The sequence below is a fragment of the Chiloscyllium plagiosum genome, chromosome 18 (assembly GCF_004010195.1).
Source record: "Chiloscyllium plagiosum isolate BGI_BamShark_2017 chromosome 18, ASM401019v2, whole genome shotgun sequence".
Taxonomy (NCBI): Eukaryota; Metazoa; Chordata; class Chondrichthyes; order Orectolobiformes; family Hemiscylliidae; genus Chiloscyllium; species Chiloscyllium plagiosum.
The window spans coordinates 32746561-32767852 of NC_057727.1; the positions used below are offsets into that span (position 1 = coordinate 32746561).

The 21292-nt window shown below is 40.1% G+C and overlaps 1 protein-coding gene across 1 annotated transcript in view; it reads right to left on the reverse strand.

Moving 5' to 3' along the window:
• Nucleotides 1-21292, reverse strand: part of dnah12 (dynein, axonemal, heavy chain 12) — a 278012-nt gene that overhangs the window by 169676 nt on the left and 87044 nt on the right. Inside the window, exons 20-23 of the mRNA XM_043708118.1 lie at nucleotides 14214-14408; nucleotides 13990-14111; nucleotides 8564-8846; nucleotides 5975-6094 (exon numbers count right to left, since the gene is read on the reverse strand). Coding sequence (XP_043564053.1) covers nucleotides 5975-6094; nucleotides 8564-8846; nucleotides 13990-14111; nucleotides 14214-14408 — 720 coding nt within the window. The remainder of the gene's footprint in view (nucleotides 1-5974; nucleotides 6095-8563; nucleotides 8847-13989; nucleotides 14112-14213; nucleotides 14409-21292) is intronic.

Consider the following 21292-nt stretch of genomic DNA (forward strand, 5'->3'; position numbering starts at 1 on the left):
ACTCTATGCTACTTTCTCCCCACCCCCATCCTCCTCTAGCTTATCTCTCCACGCTTCAGGCTCTCTGCCTTTATTCCTGATGAAGGGCTTTTGCCCGAAACGTCGATTTTGCCTGTCTTCGGATGCTGCCTGAATTGCTGTGCTCTTCCAGCACCACTGATCCAGAATCTGGTTTCCAGCATCTGCAGTCATTGTTTTTACCAAATGTAACCTGCTTAACCTCTCCTCAAAAGAAAATCTCTCCAAATGCAGAATCAACTTAGGGAACCATCTCTGCACTGCCTCCAATGCCAGTACATCTTTCCTTAGATAAGTGATGAATACTTCACAGTATTTCAGGTGTGATCTGACTAGTGTTTTATATAGTACTAGCAAGACCTCACTGGTTTTAAAATCCATTCTCTTTGAAATAAAGGCTTACAGTCCATTTGCTTCTTGAATGCTAACTGTTTGTAATTGATGCATTAGGACCTCCAAATCCCCAGGTGCTGCAGTTTCTGCAACCTTTCTCCATTTCAGGTCTTTTATTTTTCTTGCCAAAGCGCACACTGTACATTTACCCACATTATATTCCATCTGTCAAGTTTTTGCCCACTTACTTAACCTGTCAATATCGGTCTGAAGATTCTTTGTGTCATCCTCTTACTTGCCTCCACAACCATTTTTGTGTCATTTGCAAACTTGATGATTGTACCTTTACTTCCATCATCCTAGTCATTAATATATATTGTAAATAATTGTAGCTTGTGGCCCTGGCACTGAATTCTGTGGCACTCCATTAGTTAAAGTTTAAGGTTGAGCTTGAGTTACTGTTGTCACATGTATCTAGAAAAGTGTTGTTTAGCATGCTATACAGGCAGATCGTATCACATACAGTGCATCAGGGTAGCAGAATAGAGTGCAGGATAGAGTGTTACAGCTGCAGAGATGGTGCAGAGAAAGAGATCAGAGACAAAATGCTTTCTTTATCCCAACTTTGTCCGAGTTAGCCAAACCTCTATTGATACTAATATGCTACTCTCTTCCCTCCCATTTCTCTTGTACTCTCTCTGCCCTCCCTTTTCTCTTGTACTCTCTTTTCTCTCGTGCTTACATCAGAAGACATATGTGTGGTACCTTATTGAATGCCTTATAGAAATGCAAACACATTATATCTATTGCTTCCTCTTTACCCATCAGATTCACATCTAACCATCAAAATCTTAAGGGGAAAATAGAACATTTTCTTTTCAACATCAACATCTTTTCGTTTTCACCACAATTCCCATGCCATTCACCATTGCTCACACAGCTTAACAGATGGTAAAATTTGATCCTAGATATCAGAAATGTGTGCTTATTCAAAAATGTTATCACAGACTTCTGGTAACCTCTGCCTAAAACCAACTTACCTTACTGACTGTGTATTGCCATTTACAAAGTAACTATGTGCCATAATTTTGCTGTTTACATTAAGAGCTTTCTAAATTGTTTTAGAAGTATACCTTTGTTTTATTTCCCTTTCTATAATAAACTTCAGTTATTTTATTGAAAGAACATTGCTGCCACATATGAATACATTCAATGACTGACCATCATGGCAAACAAACTTCAAAAATAAAAATTTGGTCTATCAATCTGGGTTTTTCTCTGAGATCTAACTTGTCCACTATTTCTATCAACTGGAATCATAATAATTTGAAGGCTTTTGGTGAGATAGGCACTAAGTGAGTTTATGAGGAATCTGTGAATCTTGCAAAAACATCTATCACAGGGAGGTACTGTATATAAAACAAGAGATATATTGTGATGTTTATTACATTGACTGGAATTTCAAAGTTGTTTTAACAGTTGTGAAGATTTTTCTGGGTATAGAATATATCAACAGTGAGCTATACAAAATTTTTTGATTAAGGCTAGATTGAGAAAGTTAGTGGAAATATTGGCAGTAGAAATATAAGCAGGATCTTACTGGGTATGATGCTTAAACTGATTACCAACCATTTAGGATTAAAATGAAAGAAAGCTGAAATTGAGATGTTGCACTGGGATGAACTAAGAATCAGTCAGAAATGAAAGAGAAACCTGAGAGAGCAAGGGAAACAAAAGGACTCGAATTCGAAGAAAAAGGGAAGAAATAACAATGGAAAGGGATATGGAATTTATTTAAAAATTGAACTGCAAAGAGATTGTGAAATCAGATAACATGGCATCAATAGAGAAAATAATAAATGAAGAAAGGAAAGGATCAGACGATGATTTTGATTCCAGTGAGAAATTTGATTTTATTAAAATCTGTGTTCAGTGCCTAAAGTTATAGAAGATACATTGGAAAGATATTTAACCAATTGGTGGTTAGGAAGATGAAGTAGCCAAAAGATGTTTGGATTTTGATTCATTCTGAGTATTTTGACAGGTAAGTTCTGAATGCATGTGCCAATTTACCAGAACAACAATCTGAAGACAATTAAATTCAGAAAGGAGCATTCTTAAGAGCTTGTCAATTAGAATTCATGCCTATAAGAGAGAAATTTAATCAGACATTAGTGCAATTTTCAAGAAAAAGAGAAATATAAAAAAAAGAGAATCATTTATTTTGACTAGTGTAGAAAGAAATGTTCAGAATGTAAGGGAAATCCTATTTATGAAAAGATTCTGGAATAATATTGGAGCAACTCTTAAGATGTATTTAGATGAGTGTCGAGTATCAAAGATCTGAGAAACAGCAGCTCTGCCAGATACCTATAATAGCTTATTTAAATAACTGCACAGACACCAGTAACCTGTCACCAAGTCACCCTTTATTTACATGTGCACATTACATGGACTCTGTCTAATTAGGTCAAAACTGGTCTTAGGGTGAGGAAGTTTTCTAAGATTCCGGTTTACATCTTCGAGGGGAAAGTGAGGACTGCAGATGCTGGAGATCAGGGCTGAAAATGTGTTGCTGGAAAAATGTGTTGCTGAAAATGTGTTGCTGCTGCGCTTTTCCAGCAACACATTTTCAGCTCCGGTTTACATCTGTCAGCCAGTGATTCCTGATTGGCCCAGGTCAACAGCCCCAGCCAGGGATCTTATACTCAACAAGATCCACCTGGCCAACTTGGTTCCAATAACTACATCCCTCCCCTCTAAGCCCAGGGATGCAAGCCTGTATTTTTCCTGGAATGGTTTTGCCCCAGTTCCAGTTCCTCTGACTTGGACACGTTGGCATATATCGAATCATAGCCTGTCTCTTGCGTTCGGACCATCTCAGGAGGAATTCCTCCTCTACTTCAGGTAGTAACAGTATAAAGGATGCATCCATCTCGGACTCTGAAGTTTCTTCCATGCTAGATGGCAGGGGGAGCCCACAGTTTCTGACAGCCTTTCTGGCTGAGGGGCCAGTAATGTTTTCCTCCTGCCCTGTTTGCGAGGTAGCAGCTTTCAGGTGATCCACACATCTGTTCAGGACCACCTCATCTACCTGAACTTTTTACGTCACAGGATCTGTCTTCGCATCGATATTGCCTCGTACCCAAGCAGGACATTTCCGTGTTTTCGACACTAGAAAGTAAACTGTCTCTCTCACATACAGGAGGTATGTGGCCCATTGGCGTTCCTGATGCTGTCCGGGAATATCAGGTTTAATCTGATGCAGAGTCCTCTCCCCAACAATAACTTTGCTGGAGCAGTCCCTGTAGTTACATGTTGGGTGGGTCTATAATCAAACAGGAACCAGGACAGCTTGGTATCAAGTGAAGCTGTAGTCTGTTTCTTTCAGCCTGCCTTCAATGTTTGGACTGTTATTTCCACCAGACCATTGGACGATGGATAGTATGGAACATGCTGAATGCCATTCGACTTTAGGAAATACTCGAATAGGGTAAATTATGCCCCATTGTCAATGACCATGTATCATGAATGATCTCACAGTTTTTCAATCATCATCTCTGAAATTATGAATGAAATTTATGCATGTCCAGTCACTTTGAAAGGGCACCCACAATGACCAAGAACATTGAGCCTATGAAAGGACTGGTATAGTCGACCAGTAACTGAGTCCAGGGTTTACCCGACCATTCCCATGAATGTGGCAGTAATTTTTATTCTTGTTGGCACTCTGGGACCAATGCAGCTATGTCAGTATCCAATCTTAGACACCAGATAAAACTTCTTACCAATGTTTTTGTTTGTCTTCTTTATGTAGTTCTAGCTACTTGGTGGTCCATTACTATTACAAACCTATCCATAAAGATATTGGTGGAAATTTCTCACAACAAAGATGACCCTGGATGACTCTGGTGGAATTCAGCTAGTATCTAGTGGCAACTTCTCCTCGGACAATCACTCTTGCTCTCTTATTATGCCATTCTCTACAGTGATATGGTCTCACTGGGTCCAGAAAGATTTAAATTCTGATTGTGGTGGCCCTTTTGCTTTCCTCATTATCATCAGGTGTTTTAGTTTTGCCAGGTTGGAACCTATTTGTGCCCATAGTCAGATATTATCAGCAGTGACTAGGAGGGTGTCCAATAAGTTTAAAATCAGAATGGACTCTTCCAGGATAAGCACCACTGGTGGTGTATCTGCCAGTGGGAAGCGGTTCAAGACACCTGCATTTGTGACTTGGCCTCCTAGAGAGTGTTCCAACTTGAGAATAAAGCATTGAGAGTAAAGGCCCACAGTTGAATTCTAACAGAAGCTATAGGTGGCACAGCCTTGTCTTCTTTATATAGTCCTAGCTACTTGGTGCTGAAAATGTGTTGCTGGAAAAGCGCAGCAGGTCAGGCAGCATCCAAGGAACAGGAGAATCGACGTTTCGGGCATAAGCCCTTCTTCAGGTTTCCTGTTCCTTGGATGCTGCCTGACCTGCTGTGCTTTTCCAGCAACACATTTTCAGCTCTGATCTCCAGCATCTGCAGTCCTCACTTTCTCCTGGTGGTCCATTACTATTACAAATTTATATCCATAAAGGTATTGATGGAATTTTCTTACAACAAAGATGACCACCAAACCTTCCTTTCTATCTGGGCGCATTTGCATTCGGCATCAGCCAGGAAGCATATGCTATCAGGCGTTCCTCTCCATTGGGCCATTCGTAAGCTAACACTACCCTGATATCATATGGGGAGGCATCACAAGTCAGTGCTTCAGATTGTAGTGGGCCAACACCTTAGATGACAATAGCTGCTTTTTCCTTCCCCTAAAGACAACTTCTTGGCTACGTGACTACTTCCAAGGCTGACCCTTTTTCAATAGCTGGTGTAATGGTGCCAAGATGGAGACCAGGTTACTTATGAATTTTCTGTATTAATTCACTACTCAAAATAGACCTAAGCTCAGGAAAAAAATGGGAGCTGGGGGCACCTATGATCGCTGTCACTTTATCTTCCAATAGGAATAGACCATTCTGTAAGGGCCACCCAGGTCTTGTAGATTCTGTAGCCCAAGTAAGTCACTTGGGATGCCTGGAACATATCCAGCCTTTGATGAGATTGGATAAGATCTTCTGCTGCACTTTTCTCTATGGCTGAACAAACCAGCTCTTGATGGGTGTTAAGTAAGTCACTGGTGATATGGGATCATTTCTTCTGACGCCTTGTTTGAAGGGCTAGCATCTGCTTTGGAGTTTCTGGAATCATGTGGCATTGTGGCAGCCACCTCAAATCCACAGTTTATTATTGATCGTCAGTTGGAGTATCTGACTTGCTGTGATTGATGTTAAAGGCTTTAATGCTACTCTTTTGCCAGCATCCTTGAAAACATGCCTGACCAAATGGTCCTTTAAGAATATTAAAAAAGGAATGAAGATGTGACCATTCTATTAATGTTTATTTGTGAATGATCACTTCCAACAAATCATGTAGGTCAATGGCTGCTTACTTTGTAGCTGTCACGATACCTATTTATTGCATTTGACCACCGTCACTTTGAATAACTTACCATAAAGAATATTAGGAAATGATTCAGAATCCTTTTTATTTCTAAAAAGGACCTCCAAAACTCTTTTTACCTGTGAGCCATTTCGGATTGCAGACTCCACCTCTGCGGTCCAGAACATCTGAGATACACAAATGACGACCTGGCCAGGCCAACTTACCACCCAATCTGTTCTGTTATTCACTGGATAATCCTACGATAATTTAAAAATAGGTATCATTTAAAAAAACATGACATACTGCTGTGTTCCCATCTACTTAATGCAAAATACTTCTCTTTTATAAACTTAAACATGCTATATATTTGATAAAGAAAGCATTACTGACAAAGGACATTTCAGTTAATGGTAAGCAGGATTTTTCTCATGGCTCTCAGTATCCTGTTGTCAAGCTGAAATAATGATAAGGCAGCATCTATGGAGAGAAAGAAGGGTAATGTTTTGAGTCTAGGTGACTCTTCATTAGAGCAGAAATGAAGTGTGGAGGGGACAACATATATGGAGTAGTAGGGGGAATGGTTGGAGTGCTGGGGCAGAAAGGATGTTGACAGTTCAGATTAGATGGAGAAAGTGAGGACTGCAGATGCTGGAGATCAGAGCTGAAAATGTGTTGCTGGAATAGTGCAGCAGGTCAGGCAGCATCCAAGGAACAGGAGATTCTCCTGTTCCTTGGATGCTGCCTGACCTGCTGCGCTTTTCCAGCAACACATTTTCAGTTCAGATTAGATGATTGGAATGTGAGAATGGCATAACAATGATGTATCTAACTGCCAGACTGGAAAGAACAGATGGTCCCATTGGAGTGGGGGAGGGAAGAAAGGGTGACGGAGAATGTAACAAGCAAAGGTAAAAGAAAGGGAAGGAATGGGTTCATAATTTAAGGTGTTAAACTCAACATTGAGCGCAGAGCTTGTAAACTGCCTAGTTCAAAGATGAGATGCTGCTCCTCCAGTTTGCATTGTGATTCACTGAGCATTGTAGCATGCCGAGGACAGACAAGTGGGCATGTGTTAAAAGGACTAGCTATAAAAAGATCAGGATCATGCTTGTGTATGGACTGAAGGTGTTCTGCAAAGTGGTCATCCAATCTGCGTTTAGTCTCTCCAATATAGAGTAGGCCACATTGGGTGCAGCGAATACAATAAACAAGATTGGAGGAGATACAGGTGAAGTAATGTGAATATGTTTTATTCAGTGTCACTGAAACGTTTTCATACTTTGATCAGTACAAAGATTTTGCAAGACAAAGGCTAAAGACATATTTGTGCCAATAATGTAGTAAAATATTACAAAGACTATTCCTTCACCACTCAAGCTGAATTCTGATTTACCGTGTATTTAAAAGTACTTCCTGCAGAGGGTGCTGTATAATGACTAAGCCAGTTTTATTCTTTGTGAACCAGGGGGACTGAGATCATTTGTACTTTACATTCAGATCAGCTAATTCAGCACAGATTAGTTCTCAAACCCAGGATCTCCCTGTACAGGCCATTTCATCAGAATTCAATTCTGAAGGACAATCACTCCAGCAGAAGTGCTTTAGTTTGTGAAATCTGTAAGTTTGGAAAGTTTCTACAGAAGTTTTCAAGTTGTCAGAATTGGAAATAAGCCATAAAACTGTTTCAGTAGTCCCAGAAATAAAACTGTATATAGTCAGTTAAGTAAGAAATTAGGAGGAATATTATTTTGAGGAATTCTGAGGAATTTATGTAACTATAACAGATATTGCTAGAAACAGGTTGAGACTTGATTTTGTTATTTATGTTAAGATCTTTCTAAACTGTATTTTAAAAAATCATTTGTTTCTTTTTCTTTCATGTAAATAGGGCGGCACGGTGGCTCAGTGGCTAGCACTGCTGCCTCACAGCACCAGGGACCTGGGTTCAATTCCCGCCTTGGGCAACTGTCTGTGTAGAGTTTGCACATTCTCCCCATGTCTGCGTGGGTTTCCGCCCACAGCCCAAAGATGTGGTTAGGTGAATTGGCCACGCTAAATTGCCCGTAGTGTTAGGTGCATTAGTCAGGAGGGAATGGGTCTGGGTGGGTTTCTCTTCAGAGGGTCGGTGTAGACTTGTTGGGCCGAAGGACCTGTTTCCACACTGTAAGGAATCTAATCTAAACTTGTATTCTTTTGTTAAAGAACATTTGTAACCCTGCATGACTAGGTTTCAGCGACTAACCACCATGGTAACCAACCAGAAAAATTAAAATTATGATCTATGAAGCCAGTTTTCTGACTTAACAAGCATTATTTTCAGGTGGATCATAACAAGAATATGTTCCGCCAAAGTCAAAAATCAATCAATGTTTTAATGAGAATTGGTTCAATTGACATGACATGATCCAAATACTCACTATCAGCTAATCATTAGTGTACTGTGTATTATAGCATATATAGTCTGATATAGAAAAGAATAAACTGAAAGAAGGAAAAGATACTGAAAAACTGAATAGGCAAGTATCAAACTAACATCTTCGTGAAAAATACATAGGTGAATTTATCAAATTTTACTTTACCATGGTCTTTTAAAAATTGTTTTGTTTTGAGCAATGACAAATTTTGAAAATAAATGATGAAAAAAAGTGCCATATTATCTTGACTTGCTGAACATTCTAATCCCATTTATGTGAACCAGTGCTAGAAGTTGAAAAATGAAGTTATACCTGTTGTGATCGCTCAATAACTTCATGTATACTCCTTAGCATAATGTCTTCCACTTGTACCAGCCATTTTTCAACAGCACCACGAGCTTCAGAAGTGCTAATCTTTTGAATCAATTCAACTCGTTCACCTTCACTACTGAACATTGCAATAATGTCCAGATTGGGAAGAAATTCCAATTTGCTAATACCCTCAAAACATTTCTTCAAATGAGGTTGTACTCTTAATGGATCCTTAGTTTCTGAAAGGATCTCTAGCATCTCATCATTAGAAAGAAAGAAAAACCTAGAAACATTAAGCATAGAACATTACTATACTCCAGTTTCATCAGTACACTTCATGTATGAACACTTAATTAAAAAAAAGTTACACAGAGCTTTACAAATACAACTGTCAGAGAAAATCACAGCCACGAAAGGACAAATTTGTATGTGAAAATATATACTATATTTTATATTATTATTGTGCACAAACCACTGAAAGAGGCAGAGCAAGTTGAGGAAGATTTATGGAATTTTATGAGGGTCTGAAAGGATCTGAAAGGTTTAGTAATAAGCACCACCCATTATGACTTGTTGACAGAACAGCTTGTGACCTTGAAGGTGTGAGAATCAAAATTTCATCCTCCTCCAAGACACCATAATAATCTCTATCATATTAATGTAAGTGGTAACAATGTAATAAACAATATCTTGTTAACAAGAGACGTATAGTTCAACCAGGAAGTGGTTTTCCACTATTACTCTAGACCAAGCAGGCTCTATAGGTTCCTGCACTTAAACAGGATGGTGTCACCAATTTATTGGCGTGTCCATACATCATGGTAGACAGTAGATTTGGTTAAACTGCTCATACAACATATGGGATCGTGTTCTTTATAAATAGAGATATTGCATACTAAAACTAGGAATTTAAAGCAAACCTTTGTAAATCACTGGTCTGAGGTTAAATACAGTATTGTGTCCAATTCTCACCATGATAATTTAGGAAGGAAATGAAAATATTTGCAAGAATAGCATTCAACATCATTCACAACTCCTTAGTTACTAAAGGAGTCCAAGTCCATTCAGGCTTAGGCTGATAAGCAGCAAGTAACATTCATGCTAAATAAAGGCCAAGAAATGATCATCTCAAACAAGAAAGAATCGAACCATTGCCCTTTGACATTCAATGGCATGACCACTGAATCCCTAATACCAATATCCTGGTGTTAACCAGAAATCAAAATGGGTCACCAATATAAATACCCTGGCTACTACAGCAGGTCAGAGACTAGGAATTCTGCAATGAATAATCTGTCTCCTGACTCAAAACCTGTTCACCACTTACAATGCACAGGTCAGACATACGATGGAATACTATACATTTGCTTGGATAAATGCAGCTTCAACAACACTCAGGGAGCTAATACCATCAGGAAAAAGCAGCCCTCTTGATTGGAATCCTGTCTTACATCATCGGTAATCACTCCTTCTACCAAAGGCATAATGTGTACAATGTATAAGGTGCACTGCAACAACTCATCCAGGCTCAATAGATAGCACCTTTCAAGTCTGCAACATCTACAAACTAGAAGGACAGCAGATAATTGGGAACTTCAGCACCTGCAAGACCCCCCAAGCCATACACCATCTTGACCAATGGAATAAGATTGTTATTCATTCACTGTCAATGGCTCAAAATCCTGGATCTCCTTTCCTACTAGAATGGGTAGGTCTATGGTCACATGGACAGCAGCAGTTCAAGAAGGTAGTTTCACAGGGCAATTGGAGTGTCTTGGTCATCCAAAACCAACCTAATTCCATTTTCAGATGGGCCTATACATGATTACAGAGAATCCTTATCTGAAATAGATAATAAGTAACTTAAATATAAAAATTAGTATCTCAGCAAGAATACTTTTTTTGATCCAACAAAATTTCTGTTGTCCACTTCCGGCCACAGGGTGAGTACTTCATTGATGTGTCTATTTCCCCTCCTCAACCACACCTCATGCCCAACTACAAATCTGGTTGGTCATTTCCAATTTTGCTTGACCATGTATGTACTAGATTTCTTGCAACTCTGTGAGGTGGGTTGCTCTCAAGTGCTCATTGACCATTTAGCAAATTGCCTGAGTTATGCTGATAAAGCCCAAGATTGGAAATGGTTTGATCCTCTTTATATTGGACTCAAGTACGTAGGATAGCCATTGCTCCAACTTCACGTCCACTTTGGTACAAGTTGAAAATATCCATTAAACTTCAACATGGGATGACCAATTAGTTTGGTTAAACAAAGCTATGGGTGAAATAATGCTTGAGTCATAGAGTCATAGATATGTACAGCACAGAAACAGACTCTTTGGTCCAACTCGTCCATGCCAATCAGATATCCCAACCCAATCTAGTTCCACCTGTCAGCACCTGACCCATATCCATCCAAACCTTTCCTATTCATATACCCATCCAGATGCCTTTTAGATGTTGCAATTATACCAGCCTCTACCACTTCCTCTGGCAGTTCATTCCATACACGTACCATCATCTGAGTGAAAAGTTGCCCTTAGGTCTCTTTTATATCTTTCCCCTCTCACCCTAAACCTATGCCCTCTAGTTCTCGAATCCTGACCCCAGGGAAAAGACTTTGCCTATTTACCCCATCCATGCCCCTCATAATTTTGTAAACCTCTATAAGGTCACCCCTCAGCCTCTGACGCTGCAGGGAAAACAGCCCCAGCCTATTCAACCTCTCCCTATAGCTCAAATCCTCCAACCCTGGCAACATCCTTGTAAATCTTTTCTGAACCCTTTCAAGTTTCACAACATCTTTCTGATAGGAAGGAGACCAGAATTGCACACCTAACCAATGTCCTGTAGAGCCGCATCATGACCTCCTAACTCCTGTACTTAATATTCTGACCAATAAAGGAAAGCATACCAAACACCTTCTTCACTACACTATCTATCTGCAACTCCACTTTTAAGGAGCTATGAACCTGCACTCCAAGGTAGGACCAAGTCTGGATGCTGACTTCTTGGATTCAACTATAAATCGTAGAACAAATAGATACTCTAAATGTTTTATGGACTACCTTGAAATTCTGAGTCCTATTCTGGACTCTCTTCTATTGTCTCATCTCTGTGCTCTTTTTAACATCAAGCAATGCTCATCATAATCATTACATGTAACCAGGAAGATGCAATTTAAATTTTTGTACCATGCACATTTTGGCTGTTGCTCCATGCCAAAGCCTATACCTATTAGTACTTTTTAAGCTCTCTTTCTTTCACTTTACCTCTTCTACACTCATAAGAATATATAAGTTAGAGCAAGTGTCGACAACTTAGCTCCTTAAGTCTGCTCTAGCATTGAATACAATCAAAGCTAATATAGTTGCAACCACAATTTCACATTCCAACTTAGCTCTGATGAAATATGACCCCCTGCTAAGCCTCTTGTAAGAATACATGTACCTTTGTCTTAACAATATTCAAAACCTTTGCTTTCGCCATCAAAATTTCAAAGACTCATGATCATCATAGAGACAGAAATTTGCCTCATATTTGATTTGAATGGGAAACCCCTTATTTTTAAGTGTCACCTCATTCTAGATACTGACAAGAATAAACATCCTTTCCAAATCTACCTTGTCAAGATCCCTCAGAATTATTTATGTTTCAACCAAGTTGCCTCATATCCTACACTTCAACAGGTTCAAGCCTAGCCTGTTCAATCATAATACAACCTGCTCATTCCTGATATTGGTTTGGTAGAACTTATTTGAACTCATTCCAACACATTTACATCCTTCCTTAGATAAGGAGACCAATACTGTTCACAATATTCCAGATGTGGTCTCACCAATGGCCCTTTTAACTGAATTATAACCTCCTTTTATAATCATCTTCTTGTAATAAATTGTAACATTCTATTAACTTTCCTAATTACTTGCCTACCCTTTGTGTTCAAGCACATGGATACCCAGATCCCTATGCATCTCAGAACTCTGAATCTCTCACTATTTATATAATATGCTTTTCTTTATTTTCATACCAAAATGCCAAACTCCACATTTTTATAGACAATCTTGCATATCTTAGCTCAACTATTTAAACTATCTATTCCTTCATAGCTACTTTACACACTTTTCATAACTTATCTTCCTACCTGGCTTTGTGTTATTAGCATAATTAGTAACCCTACTTTGGTTCCTTCATCTTTCACTGGATCAGATTAACAATTCCAATCAGGAAACTCATATCTTGTGAGGTCCAGCTGGCTGACCTCATTACAATTACTACTCTTTCCCCTCTGAGTCCAAGGACATAGGCCAGTCCTTTTCCTCGGAGAGCCTCCGGGGGTGTTTTAGTACTGAGTCAGGTTCCTCTGACTCTGCATTTAATACAGGCAACGTATAATGCACAGGAACTCACCTCTTCTGCCAGCAGCGGCAAAGGCTTTGAGGTGGCCCATCTCTGATTCTGAGACAACGCTTGACAGAGAGGGTGAACCCATGGGTTATGGAAGCCTTTCCAACTGCTCCGAGTGGCAGGGCATGTTTTGCTCCTGCACTGCTTGCAAATTTGCAGCTTTCATCCCCTTGACAATCAAGAATTTATGTATCTCTGTCTTAAATATAATCAATGATCTGGTCTCCACAGCCTTCTGTGGCAATGAATTCCACTCTCTGGCTGAAGAGGTTGCTCCTTATTGCCATCCTGAAAGGTCTTCTCTTTACTCTAAGACTGTCCCCTTGCATCCATGCCTCTCACCATGTGAAGCCATTTCTGTGATTCTTGCCCCAAACTTCGTCCCCTACATCCATCTTTCTCCCTTGCTTGACTGAGCCTTATGTCCAGAATTAGTGTTCCTGATGCCATTTCACACACTCCCCACCCCAGGTCCAGGAAGATTAGACTTAATCTGGTGCAGAGTCTTCTCCCCATTAGCAACTCTGCTAGAGCTATCTCTGTAGTTGCACGTCGGGTCATCCTAAAATCAAAGAGATATCTTGGTATCTAGCAAGACTGTGGGCTGTTTCTTCAAGCCATCCTTCAAAGTTTGCACTGCTCTTTCTGCCAGGCCATTGGATGATGGGTGGTTTGGAGCTGTAGCTATTCCCTGCTGCATTTGAGAAGGTGCTGGTGAATTGCCTTCGTCAAGCACTGTGGTTCATGACGTGCATACATATTCACAGTATTGTTATGTGACATTTCCACACAGTTTGCTATCAAATGTTGCTTGTTAATATTCCTTTGAAATGTCTTGGGATACTTTACCACTTTCAAGAGGTGATATAAATACAAGTTATTGATGCTGTTGTTGGATGTCCTCATTGTTTTATTTTAAATGCTAAACAATGATTTACTGCTTACTTTAATAGAAACATGTGCAGAGCTTCTAAGAACATTTTAACAGTTTGATAATATCATGGCATATACAATACCGAGGAAAGAAGAGCCGTTTTTTCTCCAAATAGGCATTTAGTCCTTTCATGATTTTCTCCAACAAGCGATTGCAATCCTGGAGTTTCCCCAGTAATCCTGTCAGAGATGTTGCCGCCAGAACCTATGAAGGTGAACATATTAAATAAAATATCTATAGCAAGCATATTATAAATCTTGGCCATCCTTCACACATCTTGAGGTAGCAATTTACGTCAGGATGTACCTTGGGATCCTTAACACAGTGTCTCATAATGTCTTTCCAGTTCCTGTCCACAGTTTGGAAGAGTCGTCCCTCTTCTGGCATCTGTTGCATAATGTCCTCAGAAGAAAAAATGGGGTCCAGATAGAGCCATTGAGCTTGTACTTTCAACCATTCATCAATGGTTTCCTGAACATGAATCAGGCGCTCCTCCCAATTCTTAAATATAAAGATGTCAAGCAGAAAATAATGTGTTAAAACAGTGCATTTTAATATTGTGTTCCACATCCCTAGAGAGAATTGATAACAGTACATATAATTATTGATCCATTTATTTCAGAGCAAGATCTTTGTATTATCTTTGATCACTCACAGTAATCAAGAAAGCAAATATTCTCATTTCCAATTTTTTCCTCGTAAGTGTATTTCAGAACTTGGAGCTATACTTTCAGATATTCATCCAGTCCACTACAGCCTATATGAAAAAAAAGCCTTCTGATGCAAATGTAGCAAAAGTTTATCTATTTCTTTAACACAGAAAATTTCCCATAGCAATATCTCCTATGATCAATCTGAGATATCAATAATGCATAATTAGCTTCATAAAAAAGATTTCAAGTATTCCTTTTATAATACCATTGAGAGTCATTATGCAAAAATGTTTATAGTACAAACTTGATTTGAGTTTTTTGAAGAAGTAACAAAGACGATTGATGAGGGCAGAGTGGTAGATGTGATTTATATGGACTTCAGTAAAGCATTTGACAAGGTTCCTCATGGTAGACTGGTTAGCAAGGTTAGATGATTTGGAATAGTGGAAGAACTAGCCATTTGGATACAGAACTGACAGAGGGTGGTGGTGGAGGGTTTTTTTCAGACTGGAGGCCTGTGATCAGTGGAGTGCCACAAGAATTGATGCTGGATCCACTACTTTTTGTCATTTATGTGAAATGATTTGGATGATAGCATTAGAGGTATAGTTAGTAAGTCTGCAGATGACACCAAAATTGGAGGTATAGTGGACAGCAAAGAAGGTTACCTTAGATTACAATGGGATGTTGACCAGATGGGCCAATGGGCTGAGGATTGGCAGATGGAGTTTAATTTAGATAGATGCAGGATGCTGCATTTTTGGAAAGCACGTCTTAGCAGGACTTATACACTTAATGGTAAGGTCCTAGGGAGTGTTGCTGAACAAAGAGACCTAGGAGTGCAGGTTCATAGCTCCTTGAAAGTGGAGTCGCAGGTAGATAGGATAGTGAAGAGGGCGTTTGGTATGCTTTCCTTTATTGGTCAGAGTATTGACTATAGGAGTTTGGAGGTTATGTTGCGGCTATACAAGACATTGGTTAGGCCACTTTTGGAATATTGCGTGCAATTCTGGTCTCCTTGCTGCCGGAAGGATGTTGTGAAACGTGAAAGGGTTCAGAAAAGATTTACAAGGATGTTGCCAGGGTTGGAGGATTTGAGCTATAGGGAGAGGTTGAATAGCTGGGGCTGTTTTCCCTGGAATGTCAGATGCTGATGGGTTACCTTATAGAGGTTTATAAAATCTTGAGGGGCATGGATAGAGTAAATAAATTAGCTCTTTTCCCTGGAGTGGGGGAGTCCAGAACTAGAGGGCGTAGGTTTAGGGTGGGAGGGGAAAGATATACAAGAGACCTAACGGGCAACGTTTTCACACAAAGGGTGGTGCATGTATGGAATGGGCTGCCAGAGGAAGTGGTGGAGGCTGGTACAATTGTAACATTTAAAAGGCATCTGAATGGGTATATGAATAGGAAGGGTTTGGAGGGATATGGGCCGGGTACTGACAGGTGGGACTCTGTTTTCATGCTGTACATCTCTATGTCTCTATGACTCTAAATAGCTTGATTCTCTCTCCAAGCATTTTATTCTGTTATGTAAATGATTGCAATATCATTGTCTCAGCATCCTATGGGTTAACTAAGTATTCATTTAAGATTCAAGCATGCTATTTATTTGGGGAAAGCCTTCTCTCTGAACTCCTTACCCTTTTTCCTCAGTTAGTGAAACAATTAGAATACATAATTATGGTCCTAATTATTTCAACCCCTTTAATTCCCAATGGCAGTTTAAGATGGAACTGAGGAGAAAGTGAGGTCTGCAGATGCTGGAGATCAAAGTTGAAACTTTATTGCTGGAACAGCACAGCAGGTCAGGCAGCATCCAGGGAACAGGCCTGAAGAAGGGCCTGTGCCCTCCTGAAGAAGGGCCTGTGCCCGAAACATCGAATCTCCTGTTCCCTGGATGCTGCCTGACCTGCTGTGCTGTTCCAGCAATAAAGTTTCAACTAAGATGGAACTGACCATTTCCAATCCTTTTTCAATAGCAGGAGTAAAGGTGCCAAGATGGAGGTCAGGTTATAAACTAGCTTTCCTAATAATTCACCAACTCAAGGAAAGACCTAAGCTCCAGCAGAAATGTGGAAGCCAGGGCACCTTTGATCACCCTTACTTTATCTTCTAACAGTTTAACTCATTCTTGTAGACTCTGTAGCCCAAGTAGATCACTTTGGGTGTCTGGAACGCACATATTTCCATTTTAAAGTATGTGCTCATCTGGGAGAAACTTCTAAGGACTATGCTCAAATTCTCTAAGTGCTCATTATTTGTCATCCCTGTTATTAGCACATCATCTAGTTAAACAGCAACCTGGGGTGGACCTTGTAAAAGTTTTTCCAATGTCCACTGATACCCCAAATGACATTCTCGTACAAAACCATACTAATTTTGCATACTTCTAATCCTCATCAAGTACACAATTGCAAGTACACATGGCTGATGTCCAACTTTGTGAAGGACAGTTCCCTTGTCAGCTTTGCTTCTGAATTCCCCATTCAAGGGATTGGGTAATAATCCAGCTGCAAAAAGTGGTTTACCGTTTGTTTAAAATTCCCACAAAGGCAAGCCGGCTCATTGGGCTTCATGCTCAGTATGACCAGTGCTGCTTATTCTGCAAACTGGACTGATTTGATAATTCCTTTGCTTTGCAGCCTTCTGATTTCTGCCTCTACTCTTGCCTGTAAGGCAAATGGCAATGAGCAGGCCTTGCAGAATCATGGAGTTTTTTCCTGGTCAACATGCAAGGTGGCCTTGGCTCCTTTGATAGTTCCAAGTCTTCCTGAAAAGCTTTCGGGGATCTAATTGGAACTTCACACAGGCAGCCATTTTCTAATGGAAAAATGTTGAGACAGTAGGTATATCTTTCTTAACCAATTTCGCCCCAACAAGTTTGATTCTTTTGCTACAATCACTGGCAACTGAACTAGCTGATTCTCGTGAGAGACCAGAACTGAAGTTGTACCTTTAATCCGGAAATGTTCCCCAGTATAGGTTTTCAGTCTAGCTGAGGTCTTGTAAGGGCTGGGGTCCAGCGTGAATTTTGTTAAACACCTGTTCTGCAATCACTGAAACAGCCAGGCCAGTATTGACCTCTGTTAGAACCAGGTGACCATCTAACAAGACGTTTATTCTAATTTGGGCTTGTTAAGGAATCTTAACTGTTCCAAGCCAGGTGTAGGTGGACTTTCCGGTATGTGCACTCTCCTGGATACTGTCTTGAGTTCTCTTATTCAACATAGATCTAGTGGGACTCTTTTGCTGTCCTGAGTTTGCATAACAGCAGCAACTACAATGGCTTGCTGGCCCAGATCCTGCAGAAAATTTTAACTCTTTGGCTTTGTTTTGGGTTTTGCTACTGGCTGACCCAGAGTCCCTCTGTTCAGGATATGTCCTGAGTGAGGCTGTGCAATTGCCTTTACTCAAGTGGTTTTTCCTAAGCTCAGTCAGCCTGGCAACAGTGTCCACTATGATTGGAATACCCTGCAACTCATATGATCCACTTGCCACGTTTTCCAATGTTAAAGCCAGTTGTACTGCCTGCTTGATGTCCAGTTTTGCTTCAAACAGTAGGTGCTTTTGTATGGTTACATCATTAATCCCACATACCAATCAGTCTCTCAAAATCACAGGCCTCTGCCAGTCACCTTAACCTAGTCAAGAATCTCGATACGGATTTTCAAATTGCTGAGTAAAACCAATAGCATCTCAGAATTAGTGGAGGATTGGGATCATAATATTCCTTAACTAAATCCGTCAACTCTTGAATGGTTTTAGTTTCTGGTGCCTCAGGGAAAGTTAAGCTCCTCATAACTGGTGGGCAAGGGACACAGTCATTAGCACTGCTGCCTCACAGCACCAGAGACTCGGGTTCAATTCCTGCCTCGGGCAACTGTCTGTGTGGAGTTTGCACATTCTCCCCGTGTCTGCGTGGGTTACCTCTGGGTGTTCCGGTTTCCTCCCACAGTCCAAAGATGTGCAGGTTAGGTGAATTGGCCATGCTAAACTGCCCGTAGCATTAGGTGAAGGGGTAAATGTAGGAGAATGGGTCTGGGTGGGTTGCTTTTCGGAGGGTCGGTGTGGACTTGAAGGGCCTGTTTCCACACTGTAAGTAATCTAATCTAATCTAACCCAAAAGTTTGCTGACCCACAAGCTGTCAGGAGAATTACTCATTGTTTTTCATCTGCCCTAATGTCATATGTCCAGAAAAAATAACGCATTCTTTCCACAAACTGGGCCCAGACTTTGATGGCCAGATCAAATGAGTCAAGCTTCCCAATGACAGTATATGCCAGCGATGCTCACTCCAACTCAAATACAACTATTGCAAAACTTCTTCAGGAGTGTGCTTTTCTCGTCACCACTGAATTAACACCACAGAGGCCGGTATCTCGTCACCACGTCACTCTTTATTTAGATGTGGAGGGCCTCGACCCCGATTCAGCTCCCAATGAGCCAGCTCTCACACTGGACAGGATGTGTGACACTCCTGTTTTTATTTGTCAGCTAGGGCTCCCTAATTGAGTCAGATTAACAGCTCCAGTTAGGGAACCCATATTCTATGCAGTCCACTTGGCTGACCTCACTACAATCACTACACTTACCTCTCTTCGAATTTCGATTCTTCTTTTGTGTCATGCCTAAAAATCACATTCTTTGACCAACTTTTTGATTAGATGCGATAACATTTCCTTGAAAGGCTCTATGTCAGATTTTATTTCATAACTCTTTTGTGAACTATCTTGGGATGTTTTATGACATTAAGAGTCCTACCAAGATAAAAATATTATTGCTGTTGAAGCATTGAAACCTAAGCATTGATAGTATCTCTACCTCTGAGCCAGGAGGCCAGGGTTCAAGTCCCATCTGCTCCAGAGGTGTATAATAACATCTTATCCAGAGATGTATAATAAACAGAGAATGCCGCATAAACTTAGCAGGCTTGGTTGCATCAGTGAAGAGGGAAACAGTTAATATTTAGAGTTGAAAGTCTTTGGAATAGAACTTTGAAATCAAAATGTTAACTCTGTTTCTTTCTCTTGCTCAGGTTGCCAGATGACCTGCTGAGGTTTTCCAGCAGGGTGTTTTATTTCAGATTTCTAACAATCAAGTGTTTTGGAGATTTCCAGCAAACGCAGTATTTTGCTTTAATTGGAGATTAATATAGTCACAATTTCCTCCTACTTATATTCTAGTTTTATATGAGAGTCAATGTTCCATTGGCTGACTTGACTACACTTTCTCATACTCTACTTTCTGGAATTACTTCATTCCATTCTTCCACTTTTGTTGCCTCAATCAAATTTGTTCTAATAAAGCAGCTTTCCATACCAGGGCTTCTGATATGTCATTCTTTTCCCTCCATTCCCCATCCCAAGAATGGTTCTCCCAATGGAGTTTGCAGCATTTTTGCCTGTGCACATCCTACTTTCTGCACTTCTTTCATTCCTTTTCTTCTTTTCAAGAAGCATAACGGTTCCCTTTGACTGCACCTTCCACCCCAGCAGTACCATATACATTGATCATCTTCTGCCAATTCAACCCTCTACCATCTCCAACATGGTGTCACAATCAAAAACATTTTCCTTCCCCTCACCTTTCAGTATTTCAAATTGATTGCTTGGCCCATTTCTATTCACATCCAATAACTCCTCCCTTACTGTCTACCAAAGACAGAAAAGCAACATCTGCCTTTTTATCTCCTCTGTCCTCACCGTCTGAGACCTCATATATTCCTTCCAAGTGAAACAAACAAAAACAGAAATTGCTGGAGAAATTCAGCTGGTGTGGTAGTATCTGTGGGAGCAAAAAAATGTTAATATTTTGAGTCGATTGACCGTTTTTCCTAAATTCCTATGCTCCCACATTATTCTTAGTCTTTTACCACGAAAAAATTCAAATTTGTCTTCCTCAGATCTAAAATGGATGATGTTAAATTTCCTTGAACTGAACTTTATCTGACAGTTTTGTCCACTCATTCGAAAAGATAGTTAAGGAAAAAGTGGGACCTATCAGAGTTGAAGAAGGGAGCTTGCGTGAAGATGCTGAAGGTATGGGAAGAATTTAAAATGAATTTTTTAACTCCACATTCACAAAGGAGAGGCATGATGTGTGTATAGTAATCAAAGAGGAGCAGTGTGAAATATTGGACAAAATAATCGTAACGAGAGAGGAAGTGTTAGAGGAATTGGAATTCTTAAAAGTGCATAAATCACCAGGGCCAGATGGACTGCTCTCTAGCATGTTGAAGGAGGTCAAGGAGGAAATAGCAAATTCCCCCAGGATTATTTTTCTAATCATCAATAGACACAGGTGATGAGTCGGTAGAATGGAAGAACGAAAATGTGGTACTGTTGTTTAAAATGGGTAAAAAGGAAAGTATAGGTTAGTTAATCTTACTTCAGCAGTTAACAAATTGTTAGTATCAATCCTAACAGATTGAATATTCTGTCACTTAGCAGGGGGTGGTCTAATCCGCATGTCTTTGTTAAGGGAATGTCATGCCTTACAAGTTTGATTAAATTCTTTGAGGAAGTGACAAGGGGGATTGATAACAGTAGTAAGGAGGATGTTGTCTGCATAGATTTTAGTAAGGCATTTGACAAGGTCTCACATGACAGACTGGTCAAAAAAGTAAAGCTCATGGGATACAGGATACTGAGTCGAATTGGATCCAAAGTTGACTTAGTAACATAAAAAAGGGTAATGTTTGACAGTTGCCCTAGTGAATGGAAAGCTGT